This window comes from Ambystoma mexicanum, chromosome 4p (genome assembly GCF_040938575.1).
Source record: "Ambystoma mexicanum isolate Mex_15411 chromosome 4p, UKY_AmexF1_1, whole genome shotgun sequence".
In the NCBI taxonomy this organism is placed as follows: Eukaryota; Metazoa; Chordata; class Amphibia; order Caudata; family Ambystomatidae; genus Ambystoma; species Ambystoma mexicanum.
This window is the reverse complement of record NC_090927.1, coordinates 1,233,157,618-1,233,183,633: the sequence shown is the minus strand read 5'-3', so window position 1 is coordinate 1,233,183,633 and position 26,016 is coordinate 1,233,157,618. Positions and strand designations below refer to the sequence as shown.

General features: G+C 44.9%; 1 protein-coding gene across 1 annotated transcript in view; it reads right to left on the bottom strand.

The window, feature by feature from the left end:
- Window positions 1-26,016, bottom strand: part of CAPN9 (calpain 9) — a 267,256-nt gene that overhangs the window by 60,231 nt on the left and 181,009 nt on the right. Inside the window, exons 12-15 of the mRNA XM_069606888.1 lie at window positions 14,695-14,731; window positions 14,398-14,478; window positions 4,428-4,485; window positions 1,036-1,100 (exon numbers count right to left, since the gene is read on the bottom strand). Coding sequence (XP_069462989.1) covers window positions 1,036-1,100; window positions 4,428-4,485; window positions 14,398-14,478; window positions 14,695-14,731 — 241 coding nt within the window. The remainder of the gene's footprint in view (window positions 1-1,035; window positions 1,101-4,427; window positions 4,486-14,397; window positions 14,479-14,694; window positions 14,732-26,016) is intronic.

Here is a 26,016-nt window from a genome sequence, read left to right as displayed (position 1 = left end):
AGGGATTGAATTGCAACCTCATATATGTGTGTGCTAAAAGTGTTGGAAGTGCAGTATTACATAATAAATCAAGGTTAAAAAAAAACATTTATTGAATTTCTCAGTAAAAGCATATAGAGGTTTGGAATTTAAATAAGAGCAATAGCGAAAGCAGACAAACTCATGTTTGCTACCTTAGCAGGATTGGTAGACAGTGGGAGGGACGGCCGATAGCTCGCTGGTATTAGCAGGGAAAACATTGCTTGGCTCTTGAGGATACTGCATGTCACTGCCACCACCTTGAGTGGCTCAGTATTGATAAGCCCAAAGGAAAAGTCAACAGAGCATCAATTAAATACCTAATTAATAATGGGAAGAACTTACTGCAGTACACCAAGACCTGAAACTCCTAGCACTAGCTGGGGATCCATACTTCGTCATGGAAGCCTTCTTGATAATCCTCATCTTGCCTTTGCCAGTGAAGTGATGCTTGGTGCAGCCTCATGCCTCTTTCTTGCCTGCAACTGATGGTGACTCTCTGTGCCATAGGATACAATGTCCAGGAGTACTGGCATGAGGCACCAGTAAAAGAGATAGAAAAGACACTGCGCTCTGAATCTATTGGTTGCTGGGCTCTGCAGTGCCAACCAACCAAGGAACAGAGTACTAAGGCAGCAGTAAGACACCACTCTGTGTGTACAAGAGATGGACATTGCAGTACTCGGGAACTGAAGGAATGCCCAAAGTTACCTTCCTTCAAACCAGACCTGCAAGCGCTTTGAGTCCCCGGCTGAGTAACCAATGCCAAGGTTTGCGCTAACATGATACCTTGTTTTAGAGCAATAACCTCATTTCTCAGGGTCAACAAACAACAGCCCATCTTTGACCAAAGATAGAGGTTTGATGTTGGCACTTTGTCACAGTACTTAAAAACAAAATCCATCCAAACCCCATGATTAGTACGGACAGATACACCAAGAGGATTAGGACATTTTCTCTTAACTTTAATAACTATTTTGACGTTTGAAGAACAACAGTACGTAATAAAAAGGATACATCCATAAGCGAGACAATGTTCCGACAGGACAGAACACTCATTTCCTTAAATTTGATATTTTTGGCTGGAATAAAGGGGAATAATAGGTTAAACAAGAATTGCAGGTTTGCTTTACAATTTAAATATGCAGACTAGAATGCTAGAATAAGCAGAGAAATGCTTTTAAAACATAAAAATAGCTTTTTCCTCTCAATGCTTCAGGGACACTGCGTAATTATATTTTGTCTATTGTATCTACTTTAGGAAGAAAAAGGACCAAGGCTCTTAAGCCTTCGGTGTGGGCCGCACACACCCTCACGACCGCTCTCTGGTTTATGTATCGTTTGTTCTTGTTGTCATATTCTTCTTCACAAGATTGTATAGTTCCATATAAAGCAAACTCCTTTGTTGTTCTGTTGGCCAACAACTGGCCAAAACCTCGTCAAGAAGACTATGACAAAAAGAACAACGATACACAAACCACAGAGTGGATGTTCGGGTGTGCAGCACACACCGAAGGCTAAAGAGCCTTGATCCTTTTTCTTTCCAATTATTTTGTGTGCCCGAAATGGAGGTTTGTATCCCATTCTTATATAGAAGTTACGACTTCTCACAACAATTTAACGATTTAAGGGAGCAGAAGCTGTGCCCACCCACCACATTTATTTTAGCAACTTTAACCATTCCTATTCCTTTGTGAATCTAAAGGTTTACATTTTAACGTGTGAATGTTTTTCATTTCAGTTGTTTTCAGATCAAACTTTGCACGCAAAGCGTAGGGGTGTTTAAAGTTATAAGTGAAGTGAATGTTTTTAATTGGCTTTGCAAAAACTTATTCAGGCGTAAACTGGACAACCGGAATTTCGAAAGTACACAGAGATTGTCACCAACCACTGAAAGATTTCAGGTGTTAAGTTCGGATTAAGTTCAGTACAGCTTTTAATACAAATACTGTGAGTGTGTTGGTTTTGACAAAGTAGGATATCTTGCATGAGTATTCTGCGATGTGCAGTGTTCCAAAGGTTAGGAGGAGGCAGAGAGAGGTAGTGAGAGGTAGCGGAGGGTGAACAAAGGAGCTTTAATTTATTTTCTGAAAGTTGTTAAGGAAGGGCGAGTCTTATGTGGAGTTGTAAATAGTTTAACATTGCAGGAGCATAGCCTTAGCTGGCTTTAAAAAACAAAACTTTTCTTCGTATTTTCTAATTTAGAAAATGTCAGAGTATTTGTGATATGCCGATGATCATGACAGAGATTTCTATGGTCATATTAACACTAGAGGCGTGTGATCACCTTCAATTATATGTTATTAAACCAACATTCCATATTGGTCAACATACAATTAAACTGGGCCTCATTATGAGTCTGGCGGTAGCCGTGCCGGTAAAACCGCCAGGCTGCCGCCGGACTTGTGTATTTTCTGGTGCCTGGCTTCACGGAAACACCAAGGTATTACGACCCCAGTGTTCCAGGAAGTCAGGTGCCGGAAAACTGTTACTCCCCATTCCCATTTGAGTCCCATAGGATTCAATGGGAATTGGGAACACGGAAGCTTCGGCAGCATTAATAACGGTGCCAGTGCTTCTGTGAAAGTCTGCGAGCAGCTGCCGTCCCGTCCGCCAGGTCAGACCTGGCGGGCCAGACGGCAGCCGCCCGCATGCTCAGAGTGTGCTGGTCTGGTAACAATGGTGCTGGTAGGCTTACTGGCACCATTGTTACCGGACCGGCACACTCGTAGTAAGGCCCACTGTGCTTGGATCCACTTCCTATGGTACATTTAGTTTATTCGTCTGATTTTGATCATCCAATTGGTGACACAAGTCATTGTAGAATAGAAAGGGTCAATATCTGATTGCTTACTGTCAAGGGATTTTTTTTTGTTGTAATTTCTAACTGGAAGTGAATTATCCCAACGTCTGCCTGTCAGCAATGTTTCAGATGTGGGTAAGATCGCTTGGGTGCAGTAGGGATGGTCAGGGATGCTCATGTTGAAATTCCCTGCTATTAATGTCTGACTCATGCATAGTTTGCTCACTTACACGTAGTGGATAGGAAGCCACACTTTAGATTCATCTCTCTCTCCTCTAGCAGCTTATAAACCTTCGTTGACTCTGTGGGAGTCTCAAAGACAGCCACTGCATATCATTTGAGCCTGAGGAGATTCCTCCAATAGGCATCTTTCATTGAACCACGACCCATATTGACCTTGAAGCGCCGCTATAGTGGATATAAAAGCTTGTCATTTCAGTGTTGGGAGTATTGTACATTACACATGTGTAAAAACAGTTCACATGTGCACAGGCAACATTTGCACACTTAAACATTATTCAGCACTGGCATATATATATCTGCACTCTGTTTGATTTGGTGCAAATCCCTTTTGTGCAGGCATACATTCAGTATGCAAATAACAGCAGGGGTCCTGGGAGTCCCTCTGCCAGACATTAGTCCTGGTTACGAGAGACTTACCCAGAGTCTTTAGCTCACTATCTTTCACAGAGGAGAAATATCCCAAACATATCAGTCTTTGTCCTGCCCTGGGGCAGTCCAGCACCGAAATACTAGGCAATTATCCTCTGAACCACAGTACCAACAGCAACCCCAGACACGTGTTTCGGTCTGATTGGACCTCATCAGTAGGGTGGAGCTGTGCCTCTCTAAGAATAGTGAGCAAGGGGTCCATGTCTGGATTCCCCTAGTAACTTAGGGCCCCCTTGTTATTTGCATATTTTAAGTAGCTTTGGGTCTCACCCCAAGCTACTAGAGGAACCCAGACGTGGACCCCTTGCTCACTATTCTTAGAGAGGCACAGGGGGGGTATGGGATATAATAGTAGTATGGGGCACTCAGGGGGGTCTCCCCCATATGTATGTGGTGTGAAGGGGGTTTAAGATCCGTTCTCATACAATGTAGCCAATTAATGCTTTGATGGTGTGAGATACTCTGGTTTGGTAGCTTGTATCTTTCAGATACGGTATCCCTATAATAAAGGCAGTTTATCACATACTTGTTATTTGATGGTAAGCATCTCTCTGTTGTGGGTACTTTTTTCCTACCCTAACGCCAGTCCAAAGTTGAGACTTTGTGTCAGTGTAGAGTACTGTTGGAATTAGCTGCTGTGCCTTTCCAGTGCAACTGCCTTCTGTTGTGTTACGATTGCGAATTGCACTGACGCTCTGCATCAGGGCCGGCACAGAACCGCATTATCACAGGAGATAGGTAGTTCATAACAAGCACTTTCATCCTAAATAGACTTGGAAGAATTGGTACTATCAATCAGTCCCTAGTAACTATGTTCATACTTTATTTTGATAATTCATGGCAACAAGTTAAGATTTGAATTCAATCACAGCTACAGAAAATAAGCATGCATGAATATATACCACTTGCATTTGGTTCAGAGATATTCACTTACTGCGTTGCAAAACTGCGTTCAGAACGTACTGTAGCTCTTCTGCAGAAATCTCCATGTCCTAAGACAAATGTTCGACAATGTTACTTCACATACTTTTTATACAGTCGTTTGATAGGTTTTTGGTGGTAACAAGGCGACACTTACACATTCCAATTTCCTAGAGCTCAGTATGGTCAGAATGCATTCACATTCATCATGGACATCAGCATTTCTGACATTAGTTACAGACAAACTGTAAAGTTATTGCACTAACTGGGAGGGCTATGGCGAGGTACCTGGTGGACATGGTCATGGCAAGAAGCATAAAATAACATCACATAAGAGGTGCATTTGTAGAGCACAAATTCATCCCCAGAGGGGTATCTTGGTACTATAGACATATAAAAGATATTTATTGTTACCCAACTGAATGGTATCTTGGTGCTAGAGACAGATACAAGATGTTTATTTTTACCCAACTGAATGGTATCTTGGTGCTAGAGACAGATACAAGATGTTTATTGTTACCCAACTGAATGGTATCTTGGTGCTAGAGACAGATACAAGATGTTTATTGTTACCCATCTGAATGGTACTCGTACAGTAGTTCCAGTGATGATGACCTGAATTCCCAAGAACTTTAAAACATCCTACCATAGAAGAGCCTGCAAGGTGACATTTTGTAGCTAGACTTAGTCAAGCCAAGAAGTTGAAGGCAGGGCAGGGTTTGGGCATAAATCTTCATTTTAAGGGTTTAGAGTAGAGGATGCTGTGGCGAACCAGAAGAAGAAGGAGGCACAAAAAAAGAGGACATGTCATGGATGTTTATTTTTTTTAATGATTTAAAAAAAGCCTCACTATTCCTATTGCTAGGAGGGTATTCCCTACCTATGAAACTAAAATAAAGGGTGCTCGTCCATCCTCTAAAGAAATTAAGAATTGTCCTCCGTCAAACCCTACTTTATATCTAGTCCTACCACTATTTAAAACAACCTAAATAACCACAGGGTTCTGCTACTGGTTGATGGTCCTTGCCTGACCAAACGCACTGGCTTTGATCTCCAAAAGCCGTTCTCAGCTGCATGAAAGAAAGTAGTGTTCATTCGAAAAATATTAGTTTCAGGCAAAAATGGCTTTGTCTCAGAACAAAGTTCTATAATTCACCCACTTCACATTCCTCATGAGCTGTATCAATTCTTACATCTCTGTGTATTCGAGGGATTCTTCTCGTCTCCCTTTTCTATCCAATTGTACGGTTCTCTATATACCTGTGCTTCATATATTTGAACCCTTCTGGTTCATTCCCATTTGTTACTTCCATGGGGTCCTCCAGACCCTTTTGCTGTTTTATATCTAATACTGTTTGCCTCAGGTTTCTTGGGTTCCTGTAACCATACTTATATTTTACTTTTCTTCCCTCCACTCTTCTTGCCCTTCCTGAGTAACCCTGCTACCTGTATCTGCGTTGGGTCTGCTTCCTGGGGTTGGCGTCTCTATGATGTAACTCTCCTGTGTCTGCTTCTCTCGTCGGCTTGCAAAGGCCCCTCTGACAGCTCCTCCAACCTCTGGTTCTCTTATAAATGTGGGTAAAGCTTTGACGGACCCTCCGCTGCTACCGGAAGTCGTCATGGCCTGGCACGCATTGGAGGCTTCACTCCTTGACAGGATTCTGGTGTCGGCATTCATTAGTGGGTTCCTATCCCACCACAGCCTCTTCGTGGTCATGCCACTAGTGGAGACGCTTTTTCTTACACTGGTACAATGTCACTGCTTGTTATAGGCAATATAGGGGCACTGGTATGTTTCTCAATTCTCATATAAGAAGATACTGTCTTCATTGAAGGGAGCTCCATATGGGGATACGAGTCCTGTCTCTTAGAGGGGAGTCACTCCTAGTGAGGTCCCACTTGCCATACCCCCAGGGAGGGTCTTGCTTAGAGGGCTCACCTACCTACCCTCAAAGGGGGTGGCTCCCCTGTGGGGAGAAGGGACAAATACTTCAGATTTGTCACACTGCCCAAACAAAGTGTCTGGCCTACTTTGGAACAGTTAATCAGTGAGAATGGGACTCCTACGTTTGGCTCTCCTGTGCCCCAGTGTTTCGAGACTTCTCTAGAGGAGGGGATGAAGCAACAGGGAAATTTGTTGGTAGTGAAGCATGATGCCTTGCTTGAAGATCTTGAGTACCTACATGGTCTTTGCCATCATGTATTATAATGTTAATATTGTAAAGAATGGAGATGCAGGTGTTACTCAAATATGTTTCTCCTTTCCCTCCTTCACCCTAGCCCTCTCAGAACGGATTACGAATTGTGTCTCTACAACTCGCTCTCTGCTGGCTCATGCAGAAATTGAAGTCATTTTTCTCCCAGCTTCCACTGCCATCCCTGCCCTTCCCTCTCATAGCTCCTTCCCACCTGACCTTCTAGCTCCCTCACCCAAGGCTCCCAAATGTGTGGTCCTATTTCATAGTGAGCTATGACTGCAACAATTCAACACGCCCACTGCCGCTGCTGCTCCTCAACATTCTGAAAAAAGTTAACTACTCTACAAGCACTCAAATCTCCACTCTCGTGCTCCGTAAAATTGAGTGCTGCTCAAGCCCACTCCTTGGTCTTCCTCTCTACTCTTTTCTCCCATTAGACAAAGTCCTCAAATCTGCTACCTGCACTCTCTGCAACCTAGCCAGATCCTCCCCCACTTCTACCAAACAACAAAATGCTGATGGCTCTCAATGCACAACCACTCTTATCTGAGGTTTCTTCTCCTGCTCAACATAGCTATTAATGGTCTTGCTATTAATGGTTTTGCTCCCCAGTACCTGCCTGACTGTATCATGGTTTACTCTCTATCGCAGTGTTGCTGATCCTCCTCTGCACTCAACCTCACCTTCCCGCTCCCTTCCTGTGCCTCATCTTTGTCTTTCTTCCACGCTTCCTCCCTACTCCCCCTGCTCTGCTTGAACCCCCTGCCCATAACAATCAAAGCCAACCCCACTGTGGATCTCTTCAAAGCTTGGCTTAAACCTCACATACTTGCTAAAGAGGGACTTCCTGCTGCCCTCTCCCCTATCCTTCCTACCTGATCCCACCAGTGCCTTAAGTGATGCTCAATGGTGTAATTATGGACATTTAAATAGTACTCCTCCTTAGCTTGAAGCACGCGTCCCCTTAGGCTAATGTTACCTTTGTAAGTCACCTGTTTTCGTATATCATTTTTCTGTTCTTTTTTTTAAAATTTGTTTATTTGTTTTGGTTTATAATAAACCTTTACAAAAAAATACAAGAAAAAAAATCAACAACAAATGTACAAGAATACACCGAATGAGCAACACAAAACAACACTTTACAAAGAGGAGTGATATTGACTTAAAACACAATTTGATTCGATTTCAGAATAGAAAGAAACTTTGCTGAGTATAAATTAAATGATAAAAACAATTCATTGTTTTACATGTTAAAACATGTTCATAATGAGTGAAAAATCAATAAAATGACTGAGTAAACAGTACAGTAACGACAAATGAATTGGTACAGTTCTTACGAAGGAAGAGAGAAGCTTTTTTAACCCTGACATGTAACAGCTTTCCTTAACTTGGAATCAGCCCAGGTAAAGCCATAAAAGAGAAAAAAAAGGGAACAAAATAGCACACATTCACCAGACTAATATAGATCGCAAACGTTTCTCAGGAAAGAAGTGCCTCAAATGTTCAGTACTGCTGAATTCTCATGTAACATTCTGTGCCATATAAATTCACGATTTACCTCATAGACTGATGGTACAAATTGGGCAAAATAGCTTATCCTATAGGGTAAAAGCCCTGGACACACCAACAGAATGTGTTGCAGAGTTTCTACGACTCCTTCTTTTTTACAGAAACGACATCATTTCCAGTCCCCCGAGATGCAATTTCTAATACAATTGATTTGATTGGTTTGGATTACGTTAAATCGAAAACGCATGTAGTCGTTCCCCATTTGTTTACTAGGATATTTCTTGAGGTAGCTTTCCATAACCGGAAGCCATTTTCAAACGGAACATGCGTGTTTGTATAACTTAGTTTCAGAGATTTTACTTTTCGTTACTTGCCAGTCAAAACCCAGCAGGCTGTTTTTAACTTTCTTGGGTTTATTGCGAAGTAAAACTACAGGCATACCAATACTAGCAAAACATTGCAGCGTCTCCACATGTAACAAGTCAAAAAAAGGGTTGACAGAATCTCTAGCCGCACATACATACAGAGAGTCCTCAGACGCCATATGGCATTTACGCCACAATTGCATACGTTTCCAGGTAGCAGGTTCTGTTCTTTTTGTTTGGTGCCTGGTATATATCTAACTTTTTTTACAACGCCATAAATTGGCTCACCATTTGTTCTCATCTTCATGCTATTGTACATACACCCTTCGTGGGAATGCCTCCGGCAGCGATAAATATGTTTTCTTTCTCTAGCCTTGCTTAATAGAGGACAATACTTTGCAAATGTTTAGGGTGGTTCTTCGCTCTGGTCTGGGAGGGTTGTTATTGTCTGATGCAGGCTGCTTCCTCTATTTGACCCTGGCGGATGCTGAGTGGATGTTGGGTTTGTCCTGTCTTTTGAACCAGTGATGGAGTGATCGTTCAGGCTGGTTTCCCTCGCCTGCTCGGGTGGAGCGTTCTGATGTGTATATAAACTGGTGTCTCTGTCTGGCTCAATGGACACGGCATGTAATCCAGTCTGGTTCTGCTGACTGACACTGCTGGGAAAGGGCTAGAGGCAGCCTTTTGGGCTGCCACTCCCCACCCAACGGGCGAGGGCAGAAGTAGGGCAATGAGAGGTACACGCCATACCTGGGTGGTTCTATGTCATTTTACTGACAGTTTTTTAGATGGATTTGTTACATCCATCGAAAAAACTCACCAATTTATTTTTATTTATGTTTACTTTTTTTGGTGGGGCATTCCTCCCCAATCCCCCATTTCCCTATCTTATTAACGCCACCAGACCCCCTCTCCATCCCTTTTAACCCCTTACCTGTCCCCCATATATATTTCGATGAATTTTTCCAATTGATTTTTTTAGTTAAAAAATCAAAAAGACTACTGTCAGCAAAAGGACGTCGTACCCCTGCCACATGTAAGCATACTTACATGCCTATAGCATGTCCGGGTGATCTAGAGTAGAAAGATTCCACTCTCAGGGCCTTTACTTTCATGAAATACAGATTGAACGCCCCCCAAAAATGTCTGCTGGCTCATTAAGAAGGCGTGGTTTACATGTATAAAAGATGTAACGGATCTTCCAGCAAGACACAGAAACATTGACAGTGCACCCATTTCTAAGAATATCTTGGATGCATGTGGGCAACTTTGTTAAATGAGGGAAACCGCCCTATATGTGATCAAAATCTTTTCAGTGATGCAAATTGTCCTATCGTGCACAGACTTAAATTTAAAATGACATGCTGCTTTTTCTTGCGTTTAGAGGTAAATCAGAAAAGATATCATTCTATTTTGAAAAGCAGCCTTTAATATTCTTTACAAAAAAGGTGGCCCATTTTAGTTTTGTTATTCCCAACGGTGTCTGGACGTTTAGCACACAGCCTCATGCATGGCTTGGGGAGGGGTGAAGAAAATGTGTCAATTTGAGTAGTAAGGAATACATTGCTCTTCCTTTATAGCTCTCCTTAGAGGGAGTGTTATCCCTCCCTCTCTCTTATCTGCTGGGAGCACTCTGGCGTCAGCTGCTCTATTAAATATCTATCAACATGTTGTTGGTGCCCTAGGGAAGTAATAAACAGAAGGGCTACAACATGCTCAGGCATTCCATGACACTGTGACAGTCTCACACGCCTGACCAATGTGGAGCCAGTGACATGCTTTGGGTCTTAAAGCACTTTGCACATAAGCACAAGCCTAGTGTTTGATCAAGTAAAATAAATAAGTAACATTTAAAAAAAAAAGAAACTCCATTTATTGGAAGCCACCAGTTGCTTCAAAGGATGGGCCATGTCTCCCCCACCAAAGAGGGCCCAACTGTTCTTCTGACCAACAGAGTTAACGTATCTTAATAAAAGGTGAATGGCACCGCTCAATGAAAGGAAACAGCCGTTTGCGCCAGGACAGAGTGAAGGAAGGGTGTGGAGCTCTCTTCCCTTTGAAGATGCAAAACGAGCAGCCATTTCACCCTTCAAATCAGTTAATCCAAAGAACAGCAATAGACTTCAAACTCAGAAACTCCGAATCTGGAGCAGAGACAGTGTGTCTGTGTTTGTGTGTGCGTGTGTGTGCGTGTATGTGTGTGTGACACGCTACCCTTGAGGTGCTGCTTCTGCTGGGTTGCATCATTATTTGTTTGAGATGCCCAGCAATGGCCTTTTTTGCTATGTGCCTTCAATGAGCTACATCTTTGCCATGCCCAGTTTTGAAGTGCTACACTGAGTTAGATGTGGTATAGCTACACTGTATTTTGCTATGCTATGCTATGTCATGTTTTAAGCTGTAGAAACATGTTGTGTAATGTCTTGTTCTACTGGGATTCAAGTGTGTATTTTCCCAAAGCTAAATGCATGACACTAGAATGTACCTGAGTGCCACTGTATGCCCTCATTCACGCCTTCGTGAGGGTGTGCGGTTATGATGTTGGCTTCCTTACATACTAGCTGGATAGGTCATGTTATATTATGTTGAGGTTTCATGATAATCTTTTGCTTTAAATGTCTGATTTTCAAGCACCTTTTAAGCTTCCATAAGACAGCAGGTAGCAACCGCCTCAACAAGCAAAGAAAAAAGAAAGAAAAACCAGAAGGGTAGACTAGGAAATCTAATCTGTAAACTAGATCATACACCCCTGTTTTGACCTAACCTTCACATGATGCCGTCTATTAACAGGAGACAGTAACTGTAGCCCAGGTTGAGCAGGTTAGTGAAAGGCTCAACCATGTAAATGAACTCCCATAAGCACCCAGCTTGAGCCTGTGAGGATTCCTGCCGCATACACCAATATACCCATTTCCTTAAAGGCCCTAGCAGGACTCGGGGACCTTCAGGAAGGACGGACTTGGGCTCCTGCTCCCAAGCATGCTGTCATTGAAATCCCAGCCTCAGTTAAATGTGCCAATATTTCCTTCCAGCTTTCCCATCTATGCAACCTGGTCGTTTGTGGCTACGGGGAGTGGCTAGAGTGGTTTTGCACTCTGGGCTTTCTTGAGCATGGCTGCTACATGCCTTGCCTCACCATGACACAGTGGGAGGCTCAGAAGTCTGACCATGTCTAAGCCATATACAGGCTTGCTGTTCTTAAGCACTTTGTGCATAAGCCAAGGGTTTTGGTAGCCATGACACAAATAAACAAGGAAACCAAAAAATGTGAGGCCTTTTTGCTTGCTTTTTAGGGAGCTGTTGCAAAAATTAGCTATTTCAGATTTCTGTCATACAACCCCTGTCTAATGTGGGGGCCTAGAAAAGTAAGTAAAATGGCTTTGCTGCCCGTGTTGCCTTGGGTATCCCTTGAACATGCCCCAGTGTGCCGTGCAGTGAGTAAATTCCAGCTATACCCTCTGGCATAGCGGACACCTTTTCTCTTCCAGTTATCACTCCTTTCGGCGCTCCGCCCCATAGAATTCAGTTGAGTAAGATGATAAATTTGGTATAATTGTCACATAGCTCTTCCACCTTTTCCTTCTCATGGCTTCTTGAGCACCTTTATCTATCCTTCGCCCTCATCCCAACTATCTACCTGACCTTGCTACTCCCTACCTCTACTGAATGTTCTATCATACGCGACCTTTGCCTCTCTGACAGGCAAAAGCACTTTGACGCCATGAACTATGGCAGTAGGCGCTATGCAAATGCAAGATAACATAACATATGATGAAGAAAGGGCATCTCAGAGGCCATTTTGCTTTGTCCATTCCTATCTTTCCCATCCTCCTATCAACGCACCCGCTTCCAAAAATAAGACAAAAAATGACCACAATCGCATGGGAGTCTAGTGCACCCCTTGGGAATTTGAGGCCTGCATTAGGTATGGCGGTATGCTAAAAGCAGGCAAAAGTTGGAGATATGGGGCCTCATTAGGAGTATGGTGGTAAGGCAACAACGGCGGCGGTATCGCTACCGGCACCCTTGCTACCGTACCGCCATACTGGGACTTCTACTCGCGGGTGCCCTTGCAGCCACCTGGTCTGACCAGGTGGCTGTACCGGCACCCTCTAGCAGAACATGATGGTAAGAACGGTACCGCTGCTACCATCCTCCCCATCCCCATTGAGCCCTATGGGGGCTCAAATGGGAATGGTGACGTACCGGCTCCAGCACCCGCGCTAGGGGAATTACCGGGTCCGCCGAGGTCGGAATGGCCCCGGTGATTCCCCTTTCGCCGGTGCCGGAGCCAGATGTGAGTTTGGGGTAGACTTGCCAGTAAAACCGGCAAGGCTACCTCCAACCTCGTAATGAGGCCCATGGCCTGCTTTTATCCTCCAGATTACGGGACTGCTAGAGTTGCTGCATGCAAATGACTGCTTGCGGTATTCAATTTGACTACCCCACTTGGTAATTACTACAGTATTATGAGTTAAAATACCGAATAATTTAAATGCACCTCTGATTTTTACCTCCACTACAAAGGGGAAGGTAAATGTTGTTACTCTGAAGTTTTTACACTTTTCTTTTTACTAAAGGAATGCACAAGTGCTTCCCTTAAATACACTCAAAAGGCTTTGGTATAGGGAAAAAGAATGAGAAGTGGTAATTTTTTTTAATCCACCTTCTCAACATGGTTATAATGTAATGCACAAAAGTGTCTGAATTTACAGTTGTGTACATTATACAAATGTGTACAGTGGCCATATGGTCTGCTACTTTAAAAACCATATTTGGGTTCCAGCAGAAGAGCACTCTTCCATGATCTCCTTAAAAATAGGTTTTCTTTTATTCTTCATAGGGACTGGGCGGATCCTTAAAAAAAAGGAATGCAGCCAGTAGGAAGCCTGCACTCCCATGCAGTAATCTAAATTATACTGATACCGCGTTAATACCTTTTTGTTTAAAGACTGCATATGGGGCCATGGAAATGAAAGACATACTGCTACTGTGTTGCTCTCCTTCCTCACCTGATTTCTTTGTGAATAGTAAATACCATTGTATGCAGTGTATTTTACAAGAGAAGAATTCTTCCACACGGACCCTGCAGCGGCCACGTTCGCCGGCCTGTTTGAAAGTGGTTGATGTGTAACTTGGGCAAATGTGTTCAATTTACAGAAATATCGAACAAATCCCAAGTTTTAAATTCTTTTGCGAATCAGCTGTCATCGATTGTGCAAAATACTCATTACTTACCCATTTGTAAGTCAGACTGAAGTACCAATAAACGGAGTACGTTCACATTGCGTTATAAGAACACCTGGACTTACAGCATGTAGTGCCTGATTTACAAACATGGCCCTTAGAGGGTGGGGAATCCGGCATTACGCACTATATAAAAATGTTACATGCCTAGTTATTTTGAACAAGTGCCCAAGATGAAGATCACACATTGCCAGCTGCTCCAAACCATTGCGGCGGAGCTGCGACTAGGAGAATGCGCAGGTAAATATGTTTCAGAGTGTCCAGAGCAGACATGTGGATTTGGATCTCACTGAGAAGAGAAAACCCCAGGTTGGATATTTGTACTATTCCATTTAAGAATGGCGCTGGGAGGTCAGCTGGTAAGACTTGAAGGAATTGTTGACTTATGATCATTTTCATGCGAAGAGCAGTACATACATCATATGAACAAACGAATCCGACACACGTTTACATACGATGGCCTTAAGCATCACATAGGAGGCCTGTCGGTTGAGTCTGTGATACCTTACCACACACGTCTACATGCTTTGTCAGTATAAGACTGTAACCGACATGCAGAGCTAAAATGGGGCTGGGAGGTGCAGCTGAGTATCGGAGGAGAGGCACATTGCTTCCACAAAACAACACTGTAAAACCAGCGGTGGCGGTGGCGGCGCGGCCTTACCTCCCCAGCAATTTGCTCAAAGAGTTGTCGGAACTGTTTTTCTTCGTCCGTTTCTTTATGAGTTGGGTTTGGCTTGGGTGGCTGTGAAATAGAAATGTTGTATTAGAACAACACATTATTTATTGTCCACATTAAGTTAAATCATCTATTTCTGAACTTTAAGTCAATTGGTAACGATTTTAGCCTCACATATTTTCATGACCACAAAAAGAGGCGGGAACCCACCACATGGATATAATATACATGCTAAGTACACCACTGTTAGTCAACAATCAAATAAACCAAAAGCAAACTCACATCTGGGATATCTATGTTAATGCCTCCTTCGACTTCCCTGCAAGAAAGAAAAAACATAAGGATTCAAGTTAGATAACATTTATGATACATTTAAGTAGTAGAAAACAGCTGGCGAGTTCTCAAATGGTACTCATTTGGCCATTCTTCTGCAAGTGAACAGTACATGCTTTCCATCAATCATCGGGAACACCCACACAGCACATTGACAAGATGGACTCTCTAACTTTGTGTAGATCTCGGATGCTTTCATTCAGAATAGGGAAATTGACCTCTGACATGAGGTCCGATCTTATGATTTTCTTTTGGCAGACAGAGATGACCGGTGATGATCCCTGCCAGGGAACATATGTATAAAGTACCTACATGGCCCAGGAAGTGCTAAACAACCCCAGAGATTTAAGTTACAATGCTACGGCTAGCAGCACAAGGCACAAGGCACAATTGTGCGACGGAAACCAAGACTCGATTAGTGAGCAGTAGAATCTGGTCAAGTTTTCAGGCTACGCACAATAAATACGGTTCTCAACAAATCTACCCTTGACGATGCATTCCTTTTGGGATCATTTACATATTTGCTAGTCATTCTGAAAAGAAGACTACACTGTACTACTTGGCGACTCAACCAGTCCAGACCTGCGGAAAACAAGAGGAGCCAATTCCTGTGACCATAACTTCTTCATACACAATACATATTCAATAACTAATAGGGTGGGATTTGCGCATGCCTTTCCTAATCAGAGACATTGAGGTGAATGAATTTGAGCCTTGAATTCGTCACAGTCACTCAGAATCTTCAATAGATGTATAGACATACGATATTGTGACCACTCCGGGCCATGATAGTGCCTCTTGAGACCACATACGATATTGTGACCACTCCGGGCCATGATAGTGCCTCTTGAGACCACATACGATATTGTGACCACTCCGGGCCATGATAGTGCCTCTTGAGACCACATACGATATTGTAACCACGCCGGGCCATGATTGTGCCTATCCAGACCTTGCAAATAGGATTCTAAGGAACTCAGTTCTCTGGTAGTTTAAGGGGTTTCAATAAAAAAAAGATCATGTTTGTAGAGTTCAGAAAGTATCGATGGATTTCAGAATACTGGTCTCCGCATGCAACTGGTAAGAATACCAATAAGGTCCACCTTGAACATGTTCAAGTCATCTGTTTTTGAAATCAGGTTGAGTCAGCCTTGAAAGAGCCAATGGGCTTTTTGGTGGTTGGATATTGCTGTATGCATCCACCTTCCCCAGCATCCACCTTCCCCAGCATCCACCTTCCCCAGCATCCACCGTCCCCAGCATCCACCTTCCCCAGCATCCACCTTCCCCACACTCCTCTTTGGCCCTAACTCCGAATCCAAACTTTGTGTATTTAGTTTAAAAAATGTATGGCATATTAAGTCATGTATGTGAATATTTAGAATAAATTGGGAAATGAAGAAGTTTGGAGAATACAACACGTAGTGATACAGGTAGGTCATAGGTGGTGGTAATCTAGTCCCAGTATGTATTGGGTTCTGTATAAGAGTTTGGTAGAAGGCAGGTGTGTGAGATGTGTTGTGCTCTGAGCTTCATTCCGAGTTTGGTGGGGCAGTAAAAAAGTGATGATCATTTTCTTACTGACACTTTTTGTGTGGTAACGTAATTACCACCATTTTAACTCTTGCACCAAATTCCTAGTTTGGCCTTGTAGTGGAGGATTTACCACCACCATTTGCTGGAGGTAATTCTTCCACTTAAAGCCATCCATTGGTGGAATTAGCTGTGCAGTATTACTGCTCGTGGTAAATCCACCAAAAACCCCATGGCGTTAGTGGCTAACACTGCTCTACCACTAATCCTGCAGTAAATCGACAGGACCAATTGGCAGTCACCGTTTTTAGTGGCAATTCGGAAGAATTATCACAGAGTTACCGCCAAACTCATAATGAGGCAGCATATCTTGTTAATACTGGTAATAATGGAAATTAAATAAAAGAATGAGGATTTACAACCAGGAGATGTCAAAATAATCTGACACTGGAATAAGAATTACAGTCTCAGAAAGTAGGTCCAAATATTTAAAATAAGAATAATATATATGGCCTTTGTGGTAAATCCCACTTGTTGGAGTAAGTAGTGTGACCTTTTTATTTCATTATATCTGCAGGGTAATGAGGACATTGCTAGTGAAGGGGTACTCATTTGATGCTCAAGCATGCTGTATGTGTTGCAAGATTTACAAGTTGAACTGATGAGACAGGGGATTGTTCTGGATCCAGGATTTATGGCTGAAGCACATGTCGACAGTGGAAAGATTGGCGGAAGAGTTGATACTGATTATTAATGAGAAGAAGCAAAAGGTCCCCAGAGCAGATAATACATGTAGACGTTGAATCAATGGCGAAGAAATGTGAATGCTTGTTCAACTCTGGAGGAATGATTTGTTACCCGAAAGGTGGGCCCGCTGTTCTCTATATTCCAAGATTGCTAGTAGCCTTCTGCGGTTAAATAGTGACTGCAATGACTAACACCGTTGCACTTTAGTAAAATCAAGGATTTGTTTTAAAAACAAAAAATGGAATGTGAAATATGTTGTGTATTGTTTTTTAATTTGAGATGAAAGTTTGTATGATTGCAAAATAAAGCGATATTTTGTAAAGGATATAAGAGTTGGAATATGTATGAGAAAAGCCTATGGTTAAACCATAGCCACAAGGGCATAGAGTATCAATTCATTTGATTGAGTTTAAGGCCATTGTAAGGCGCCTCTCTTGTTTATATTTGTTGATTACTATAACTCCAGTGGGAGAGGGAAATCTGTCCAGGAAACCCTTATAATTTTGATGTTTCAGATCCTTGGCCACCCATTTTACCGATTCCTCCAGCCTGTCACCAGACAATGGGGCTCATTACGAGTCCGGCGTTAGCCGTGCTGGTAAAACCGGCAGGCTGTCGCCAGACCTGTAATAAATTACCGGCACTGGACTTGCAAGAATTACCGGGGCATTACAGCCCCAGTGGTCCGGTAAATTCGGCGCCAGCAATTCTGTAAATCCCCATTCCCGATAGGACTCCACGGGAATGGGGACTGCGGAAACACTGGCACCATGTGGTAATGGTGCCGGTGTTTCCGTGCATCTCGGTGGGCGGGTGCTGTTCCGCCCGCCAGGTCAGACCTGGTGGGCGGATGGCACCCGCCAGCAGAACTCATAGTTTGCCAGTCCGGAAAATTGTGCTGGTATGGTTCTACCGGCACCGTTAATTCTCGACCGGCAAACTTGTAATGCGGACCAATGTCTCGTAGTGATAGGGCCATCATCACTGACCCTTATTTAATACTGCGTCCAACCCCACATGCTGGATTGGGATGCCAGGCTTGAGTATGCCAACATATCATTTGCCACCTGTATTTGTTTCTTGATGAAGAATGAAATGTCATTGCAGCCTGCACTGCTTTCCGAACCTTGCTAACATCCCAGAAATCATGCATTAACAACAGTGGCGCCGCCAGGAATCAAATTTAGGAGGGGCACAGAGGGGGCCAAAGACAAAGGTAGGGGGGCACAAACAAAAGTAGGGGGTGAACATGGTCACTGCTCGTCTTAGGTAGGGGGCACAAGAGGGGGCACAGGGTTTCACAGTGGGGGCCCTGGCCCCCCCATCCTCCCCCGAGCGACGCCACTGATTAACAACGGTGACCCGTGTGCAGCATAAGCAGATGATCAGATGGAAAAAGTCAAAAGAAAAAACTAGGAAGAAGTATTGGATCTTTCAGTGATGCGTACAATCTCCTGTGCGCAGCATCTGTAGGCGAAGCATCCTCGGTGGAGGACCACATATCTGAAAGGCTGTGCAGAAGCTAAAGGCCTCATTATAGGTTTAAATCTGGTAAATTCGCAGAGATACCACCAATCTGTATTACCGTTAAGTAGCGGTAGGCAGTGTTAGCCCCCATTAATTCAAGTGCATTGGACTCCATGGGGGATTTTGGCGGTGTTACCGCTGCCAGTAAGTCTGCAGCGGTCACACCGCCGAAATGGCCAATTTCTTCTTGCGGTAGGGTTTTACTCCACCTTACCCCCAAACTCGTATTTGGGCGGTGCGATAATGCAGCAGTAAATGGTATTACCGCCGCATTTTACGGCACCGCCCAGCTTAAAATGAGGCCCTAAGAATCCCCTTTGAAGGTAGATAGGAAAAACTGTCCAGTGGGCACATAAAGACACAGGACCTTGGAACAATAGTCCTGACTCCTACATGGCTCCTGCTTCTGACACACCATAATATTTTTGGTTTGTTGCAAAAAAGGCTGTTCCGTAGCAGGTGGTGTATGAAATGATTGCGGAGGGACCTCCCCGTAAGACGAAGGGAGATCTGGCACAGAAAGTTGAATATTGACTTTAATATGAGACAGGACTTCTTCATCCACCTCCAGGGTATCCTCTGGGTCTAGACTGGCCCTGGGGTCAGAGTCCATAAACACAGAAGGGATTGCCCGCTTAGGGTTATTCTTTAGCGAGCATTGCAGCGGAGGGTTTCTCTAGCGATCTTTCAGTGACTTCCAGGATTAGGGAGGGAGAAACCATCGTAGGCGGGAGGAGGGATTCAAAGGCTGTGGTGCTGTTTGGCGCATAGGCCTGGGTAGTGATAATTCACCGGCAACTGATGAAGCAGAAGCAGAGCGTGAAGACGGTAGCCTGCAACATGAGGTGTTCCCTCAGAAAGGGAGCCCGCCATGATGGAGTGGTCAGTTGTTTGCTCACCTGCTCACTGCCTTGGGCAGCCAGCAGGTGGTGGTCTGTGGTATTACTTTGGAAGTCGCTCAGCTCTGTGTACCTGTAGTGACAGGGGAGCATTTTGAAAAAGCAGCCTTTAAATGGCGACGCTGTAATATAGCAAAGCTTCCATTTATTAACAGGTGAACTGATAGTCTCTTCTACCAAGGACTGTGTAAGGGCAGGAACAACGGTATATTGATGTAATTACTGCGCTAACTACGGCAGGCAGGCTGTGAATCATTTTGCTGCCCGCCCGCACCACTAACTCCCAGCTCAGACATTCTGGCAATGTTGCTAGTTGGGCGGACTATGTTGCTTGATTGACCGATGGAAGCAGTGACTAGTCCAGTGCTATCTTTTCAAGATTCTCGTAAGCCACAGTTTGCATCGCCTATTTGCTTACCTGTGACTAACCTCCTTTTTGTTTGCTCGTGCCTGTCTGTGCCCCACTGGCTGCGAGGACTGAGCGCTTTTCATTGCTTCGGCTGTCCCTCACCAACACAGGGGTTAGTCCCATCAGGTTTTTGCCTGTGGAGACCATGAGACTGAGAAGCTCTGAGATCTATAGGCAAGTGGAGGCCTTAAACCTAATGGCGGACTGTTATTTGATAGTCACATATCCCTGCACACTGCACGGGTTGCTGGGTGGTCCATTTGTTTTACTTGTGACCGACTCCCAAGAGCCACTGAAGTCTAATGGACTAAATATTCAGCTGAAGGATCCCACGGATCAGAAAGGACTTAGTTACGGGCGAGGTGGGGCGAGACGGACTTTGGCTGCCCCTGTCATGAGCACTGTTTCCAAGGAGTCAGGACAAGCCCAACATCCCCGGAAGCAGGCTCACAACCCCCGCCCCTGGTCCCAACCGACCCCTATCGGGGCCCTCTGGACCATGTCCTGGCGCCGTTGGCGCCAGGCTCATAAGAATCACCAGTCCCGGCGCCAGAGGTGCCGGGCTCATACTTTGGATAAAGGTGCTTGGGTGGACTTACCTGTAGCAGACCATGCTGCATACTCGTCTTCACAAGTCCTGGCAAAATGAAGCCCCAGCCTTCTGCTGGGTGGGACTATTTTTCCGAATCTGGAACTACTTTCTTACCTGGGTGGGGCTGGCATCACTCCTTGACTCTGGAACACAGGAACTCTTTTTCTCTTGGGTGAGGCTGAGGAGGAAGACACCTAATCACCTCAACACTATTTAAACCACACCCGATTGGAAGAATGTGCTTCACGTTATTCTGCATCTGCAGCAGGACGCTCACCGAGTCAGCTCCAGTCTTCTAGTGATATCTTCTGCTCCAGCCTGTGAAAACAAGTCAGATCTTCACTTACCATCCAGGGATCCAGTCTCCGGCTGCACCTGCCAGCAAAGGAACATCAGGTTAGCAAAAGGCAACGCTTTAGCAGCCGCGCTTACTTACCTGAAACCACGGCATTTTCCGAATCCCGCGGCCTTTACCTGCAAGACAAAGAACTCCGGTTAGTGCAAAAAAGGGGGAAATTGGACGCAATTATATTTTCACTTACCGGAGATGTGCGCTCCTCGCCATCTCCTCTTCTGCTGCATCTCCGCACCTGCAAATCAAGAAAAAGGCATTAAGAGGTGCGAATAAACCTGTCAGCAAGCATATTACTTACGTGCTCCTCCACGTGCACGGACCTTCATACTTACGTGCATCCGTATGCTCAGCATATAGCATTTCGGCACCTAAGAAACAAAGGCAAAGACTTCATTAAAAGGTGCTCTCGAACTTTACAAACCGACCAGCATCCGCTCGTGCAGAAAACGACGGCATCGCTTCTTCAGCAGCTTTAAACCGTCTGAGGCTACAAGAGACTTAAAGCAATCCCAGTGAAGTAACTGGAACCCAGCGCCCCTGCATCAGTCGCAGGATGGAGAGCCCAGCATTTACATATCTAAGGTGAGAGCTCATTCAGACTTTGGGCGGCCTCAGGGAAGAAACGAATAAGGAGGAGAAGCCCAACGAACAACCAGCCATTAATCCCTTTTTCTTCCGCCTGCAGACACCTTACTCTACAAGTCAGACATTCCATAAGAGGAGGTCCGGTCCAGAGAACCATCCGAGTCCTGCGCTTCTCAATTGAAGACACGGTAACTGTCCAGCCAGGATCTGCGCCTCCGTGGGAACCAGGTGAGCGTTACAGCCCCTTTAGCAGTCGCACAGGCCTCGCCCGGTCTGTTGGGAGTGAATTATTGGAGTTTTTCACTCTTAATATTGCTTAAATAATTGAACACTTTCTCCTATTACTGTCACTGTCTATTCGACTAGCAGTGCTGTATTTTAATTGTATTTTTAGTTGAGCCTGGTATCTGCATAGGTTTTAGCTTTTTCTTAAGGTGCTCTAGAGTAGAGGTTTTGTATTTTAACACCTGAGTAACTGGAGGGGGAGGTTTTTTTGAGTGGGGGTGTGCTCCCTGGCAGTATGACCAAACGTAAGGCAACTAAATCCCCGCCCAATCCACAGTTTGGGAAAAGATTGGCGATCTCATCCTCGCATATTGCGGAAGCAAATGCTATCATTAACGAAATAGCCTCTTTATTGTATGACATCAAGACTATCAACCACAAGCTTTAACGCTAAATCCCTACCTATTAGGAAGAAAACTGACAAGGAGAGTGAAGGCAAGTTAATTAACAATTATTGTGCTGTTGTCAACGATGGCAAACGTACACAGCTGGGCCCATAGCCGGACCCTCCAGCAGTAAAGGCTTCCACTGTTCCTAGTGAGTTTGCATCCAAGGCCCCTGCATTCCTTATGGATGCGAACGAATTAGCACAGAATAATCTGAATGGGCCCAAGGCCTCTCTTCCTGTCCTTGTGGATGCGGGCAAGATTCTGCCGGGATATAAAGTCCCCAACTCTCTTTTTACTCCATTATCGGGGAGTACATTGTAGCCTGCCATCAGGTGTCAGGGCTTTCTGATACGGACCGCATTGAAGTTTGTTTGGCATCGGATCGTCGGAGGGCCTCTTGGCCATAGAGAAAGGGGTCCTTCCACCGTGGGCTTGGAAATAGCAATCGCTTCTTTTTCATCCCATGAGGGAGATGGCCACCTTCCCCAGCAAGGGGACAGCAGGGGATTTTGGGCACTGGGAGCAGTGGGAGATAGGAGCCCCTACTAGATGGAAGGATTGGCCAAGAGTATCCCCCACCTATTGCTCAGGGTTGGGATGGGGTGGGGGCTGTGATTCTATAAGCCCTGGAGAATTCCCATATTTACCTTTGGGTCCATCACAGCGTCTATTTGTTCCAATGGTCCCACAAGGACTTGTCCCTGCAACTATGGTAGTGGATGAGAGGAATCCTATCATTAGGGGAGGGGTCGATTCGATTTTGGGAGAGATTGATTGATGAGGTGTGCACGCCACCTTGATTGGCAACTTACCATCTGTTGAGTCTCATCCTGTTCTAAACCTAGATGAAATTCCTGGGATTGCGGGGGGAGCAGATGTCCCTGAGTCTGGAGGTGCAGGTACTATCTTGGAACTTAGCAGGTCTTAATAGGAACTTTGAAGATGAGGCTTAAGTTTGTTTTATATGCCAGCATACAATCATTGGTTTCCAGCAAACCTGGGAGTTGGCAGCCCTGGACATGCAGCGGTGCGCGTCTTTTTCTATCAGTGCAGTGCAGGGAAAATGTGGTAGCCTAGTGGGGGTTTGCTCTTTTGCATCGGTACTTCTGTGTATAGGGATGTTCGGGTTATTAAAGTCGGTCCATGGGACTTCTGATACTCTCTATGGCACAAATATGCTACTAATTAATACCTATAATCGGGAGGCTGCTCATGGATGGGCATGCCTCTTTGCGCATTTGCATGATGGTGTTGACGAGTGGAGGCTCTAGTGCGGAAAGTCCTCAAAGATCATATTCATGGGTGACTTCAACCTGCAGTATGAGCCGATTGAAATCCTGGCTAACATTTTAGGAGAAGAGGATGGAGTCTGGGACATTGGGGAGTTGGTGGCTCCCAAACCAAGGAGGAAGTAAGTATAAGAACTTGGAGGAAGTAGCAAGTCTAGTGATGTCTGTCAGCCTGAGGGCCTGAAATGGCAGGTTCCCAGGTGATTCCCCAGCCAACGAAAGTTTCATTCTACAAACCGTTCAATTCTAATAGATTATGTCTGGTCCAACTGTGGTTTGAGAGGGACCACCACCCCATAATTCTGATGCTTTGTGCCACATTGCTGGGGGATGTGGAGGAGCGGGATAATGTCCCACGGCTACTTTATTCATTAGTGGGCACTCCAGGTGTGCATTAAAGTGGGTGAAAATGCATCAGGAAATGTCCTTCCAGAGATTTATAAGTCCATCCTACCAATGCTCATGAGCTCCCTTGGTATGCAAGAAGTCCAAAAAGATGCTATCATGGAGGCACATGTTGATCTGGTGAAGATTCTGGGGGGTTCTTCTCTAAGATAAGTAAGGAAATAAACTCTCCTTAGAAATCCATGGCATGATGGCGATTGCCGACGAGCAATAGATATTCTTGTAAAGCGGGCCAAAGCTGTAGCCACTGAAGGGGGAGTGGTATTATGAAATGCAAGGGAAAGACATGCTGAGGTTATCAAGGCCAACAAAGAACGATACCCGGAGGACCTTTGGGACTCTTTGCTTCAGGCAATAAACATTGGAAACACAGCCAGGTTCTGGGAGATTATGGGTAGTGGTCAGCCAACGGAGTGCAATTATCTGCAGGGGCCTATCCCGGAAACTGTATGGATCATACACTTGGAGGACCTATATAAGGTGAAAAGAACACTTGACGTTGGGAATGCTATTCGGCCAGCTGAAGGGCAAACAGACCACTATTTGATCCTGGGGGAGGGGGAAGTTAGGCTTGCTCTTGAGAGCTAGAAAAAGGGCAAGGCCCTGGGGTATGGTTCTGGTCGACTTCTTAGTTGATGGACCCCTGGTTTGGGTGCCGTACCTGACGAGGCTCATTAATGTTGCACTGTCCCTGAATAGGGTTCCTGAATCTTGGACACAGGCGGTCATAGTATCCATTTTCAAGTAGGGAGATAGGAACTGTCCGATAATTACAGGCCTATCTCCCTTCTTGATACAGGGGGAAAGGTTTTTGACCTGGCCATTTTGAAACATTTCGAAGCATGGGTGAGAGATGGTGGAGTTTTGAGCCACCTGTAGGTGGGATTCCAAAAGGGAGTTACCACAGTGGACCAGTCCCTAAGGCTACACCTGTTATGTGATAAGTATTTCTCCCTAAGGAAAATGCCCATTAATGCCCTCAAGACGGCATTCGATACTGTCCAGAGAACAAGATTATGGGCTACCTCGGTGGAGTTGGGCATCCGAGAGGAGTTGATGAATGCCATTAAGTCACTGCATATGGGCAATGGTGCTAAGATCAGCTGGGAGATCGATGATGCTATGTCCGATACAGTGAACATAGAAATGGGGGTACGGCAGGGATGCGTGCTGGCGCCCTCCTTTTTTGTGTGTTCATCAATGGGGTAATCAACGATTTGCCGAACGTTCCAGACAGATGCACCGTTATTTGCATGCAATAGTCGGTGGTCGAAGTGTACGAAAAGAAGAGGTGGACCTATGTTCCCTGCTGGCCTGCCCCCGCTGCCCACAAACCCCATCACCACACCCCCTCCCACACACGATCCAAACTCCCAAACACTTGCACCTGCTGTTTAAGGGAACGTTTAGTGTGGTGCACTGAAAGTGCAAGTTTCAACTTCTTCCGCAACTTTTATTTTAAAACGAAACCATTACGGAACAATTTCTTTTTAAAAATAAAGTATAGGCACAGCAAAACGTATTTTAAAAAAGTAGAGGGGCACCGTCCCAACCGCTCCCGCTCACTTCGACCACTGGCAATAGTATTCCAATCCTTGTGTTTGCTGAAGACACAGTCCTGCCTTCACAGACACCAATGGGACTGCGTCGCCAGCTGGACATTTTTGCAGGCTTCTGCCGGATGAATGGCTTGTCCATTAACGTCCAAAAGACTAAGGCAATGGTTCTGAGAGGGAACAGGGCAAAGAAAAACACACTAGAATCCGGCTTGCCCTAGCAGATGGCCCGATGGACCAGGTCGCTGCCCTTGACTATCTAGGAGTACAAAGAAAAGAGGATTGTACCTGGAAGGTGCAGGCAACCCTCTATAGCGCAGAGCTCTGAGGCGGGACTAATAGTGCGCCTCTGACTGTGATAGGGAATACATTTCTAAAGAATCTTCTGGGTCATCCCATCTGTGCACCTACCTTACCTGCCAGCCTTGAATTGAATGTGCAGCCCATTGAAGTAGTCTGTAGGGCTAAGCCATTGCAGTATTGGATAAGGGTCTGGACCAATGAAGAGCTATTTAAGTACAAACAGGCTGTGAGGGACGTTATGTCACAGGAAGGAGCCATGCGCTGACCTTGGTTTCCGACCCTCAAGAAGGAGTTTTGAACTCTTGGACTTGAGGCCTGTTGGGCTAATCCTGATAAGGACACTCAAAGGAGGGTCAAACAAAAGAGCTAATCAGGGTCTGTCCCGGCTCATCAGAAT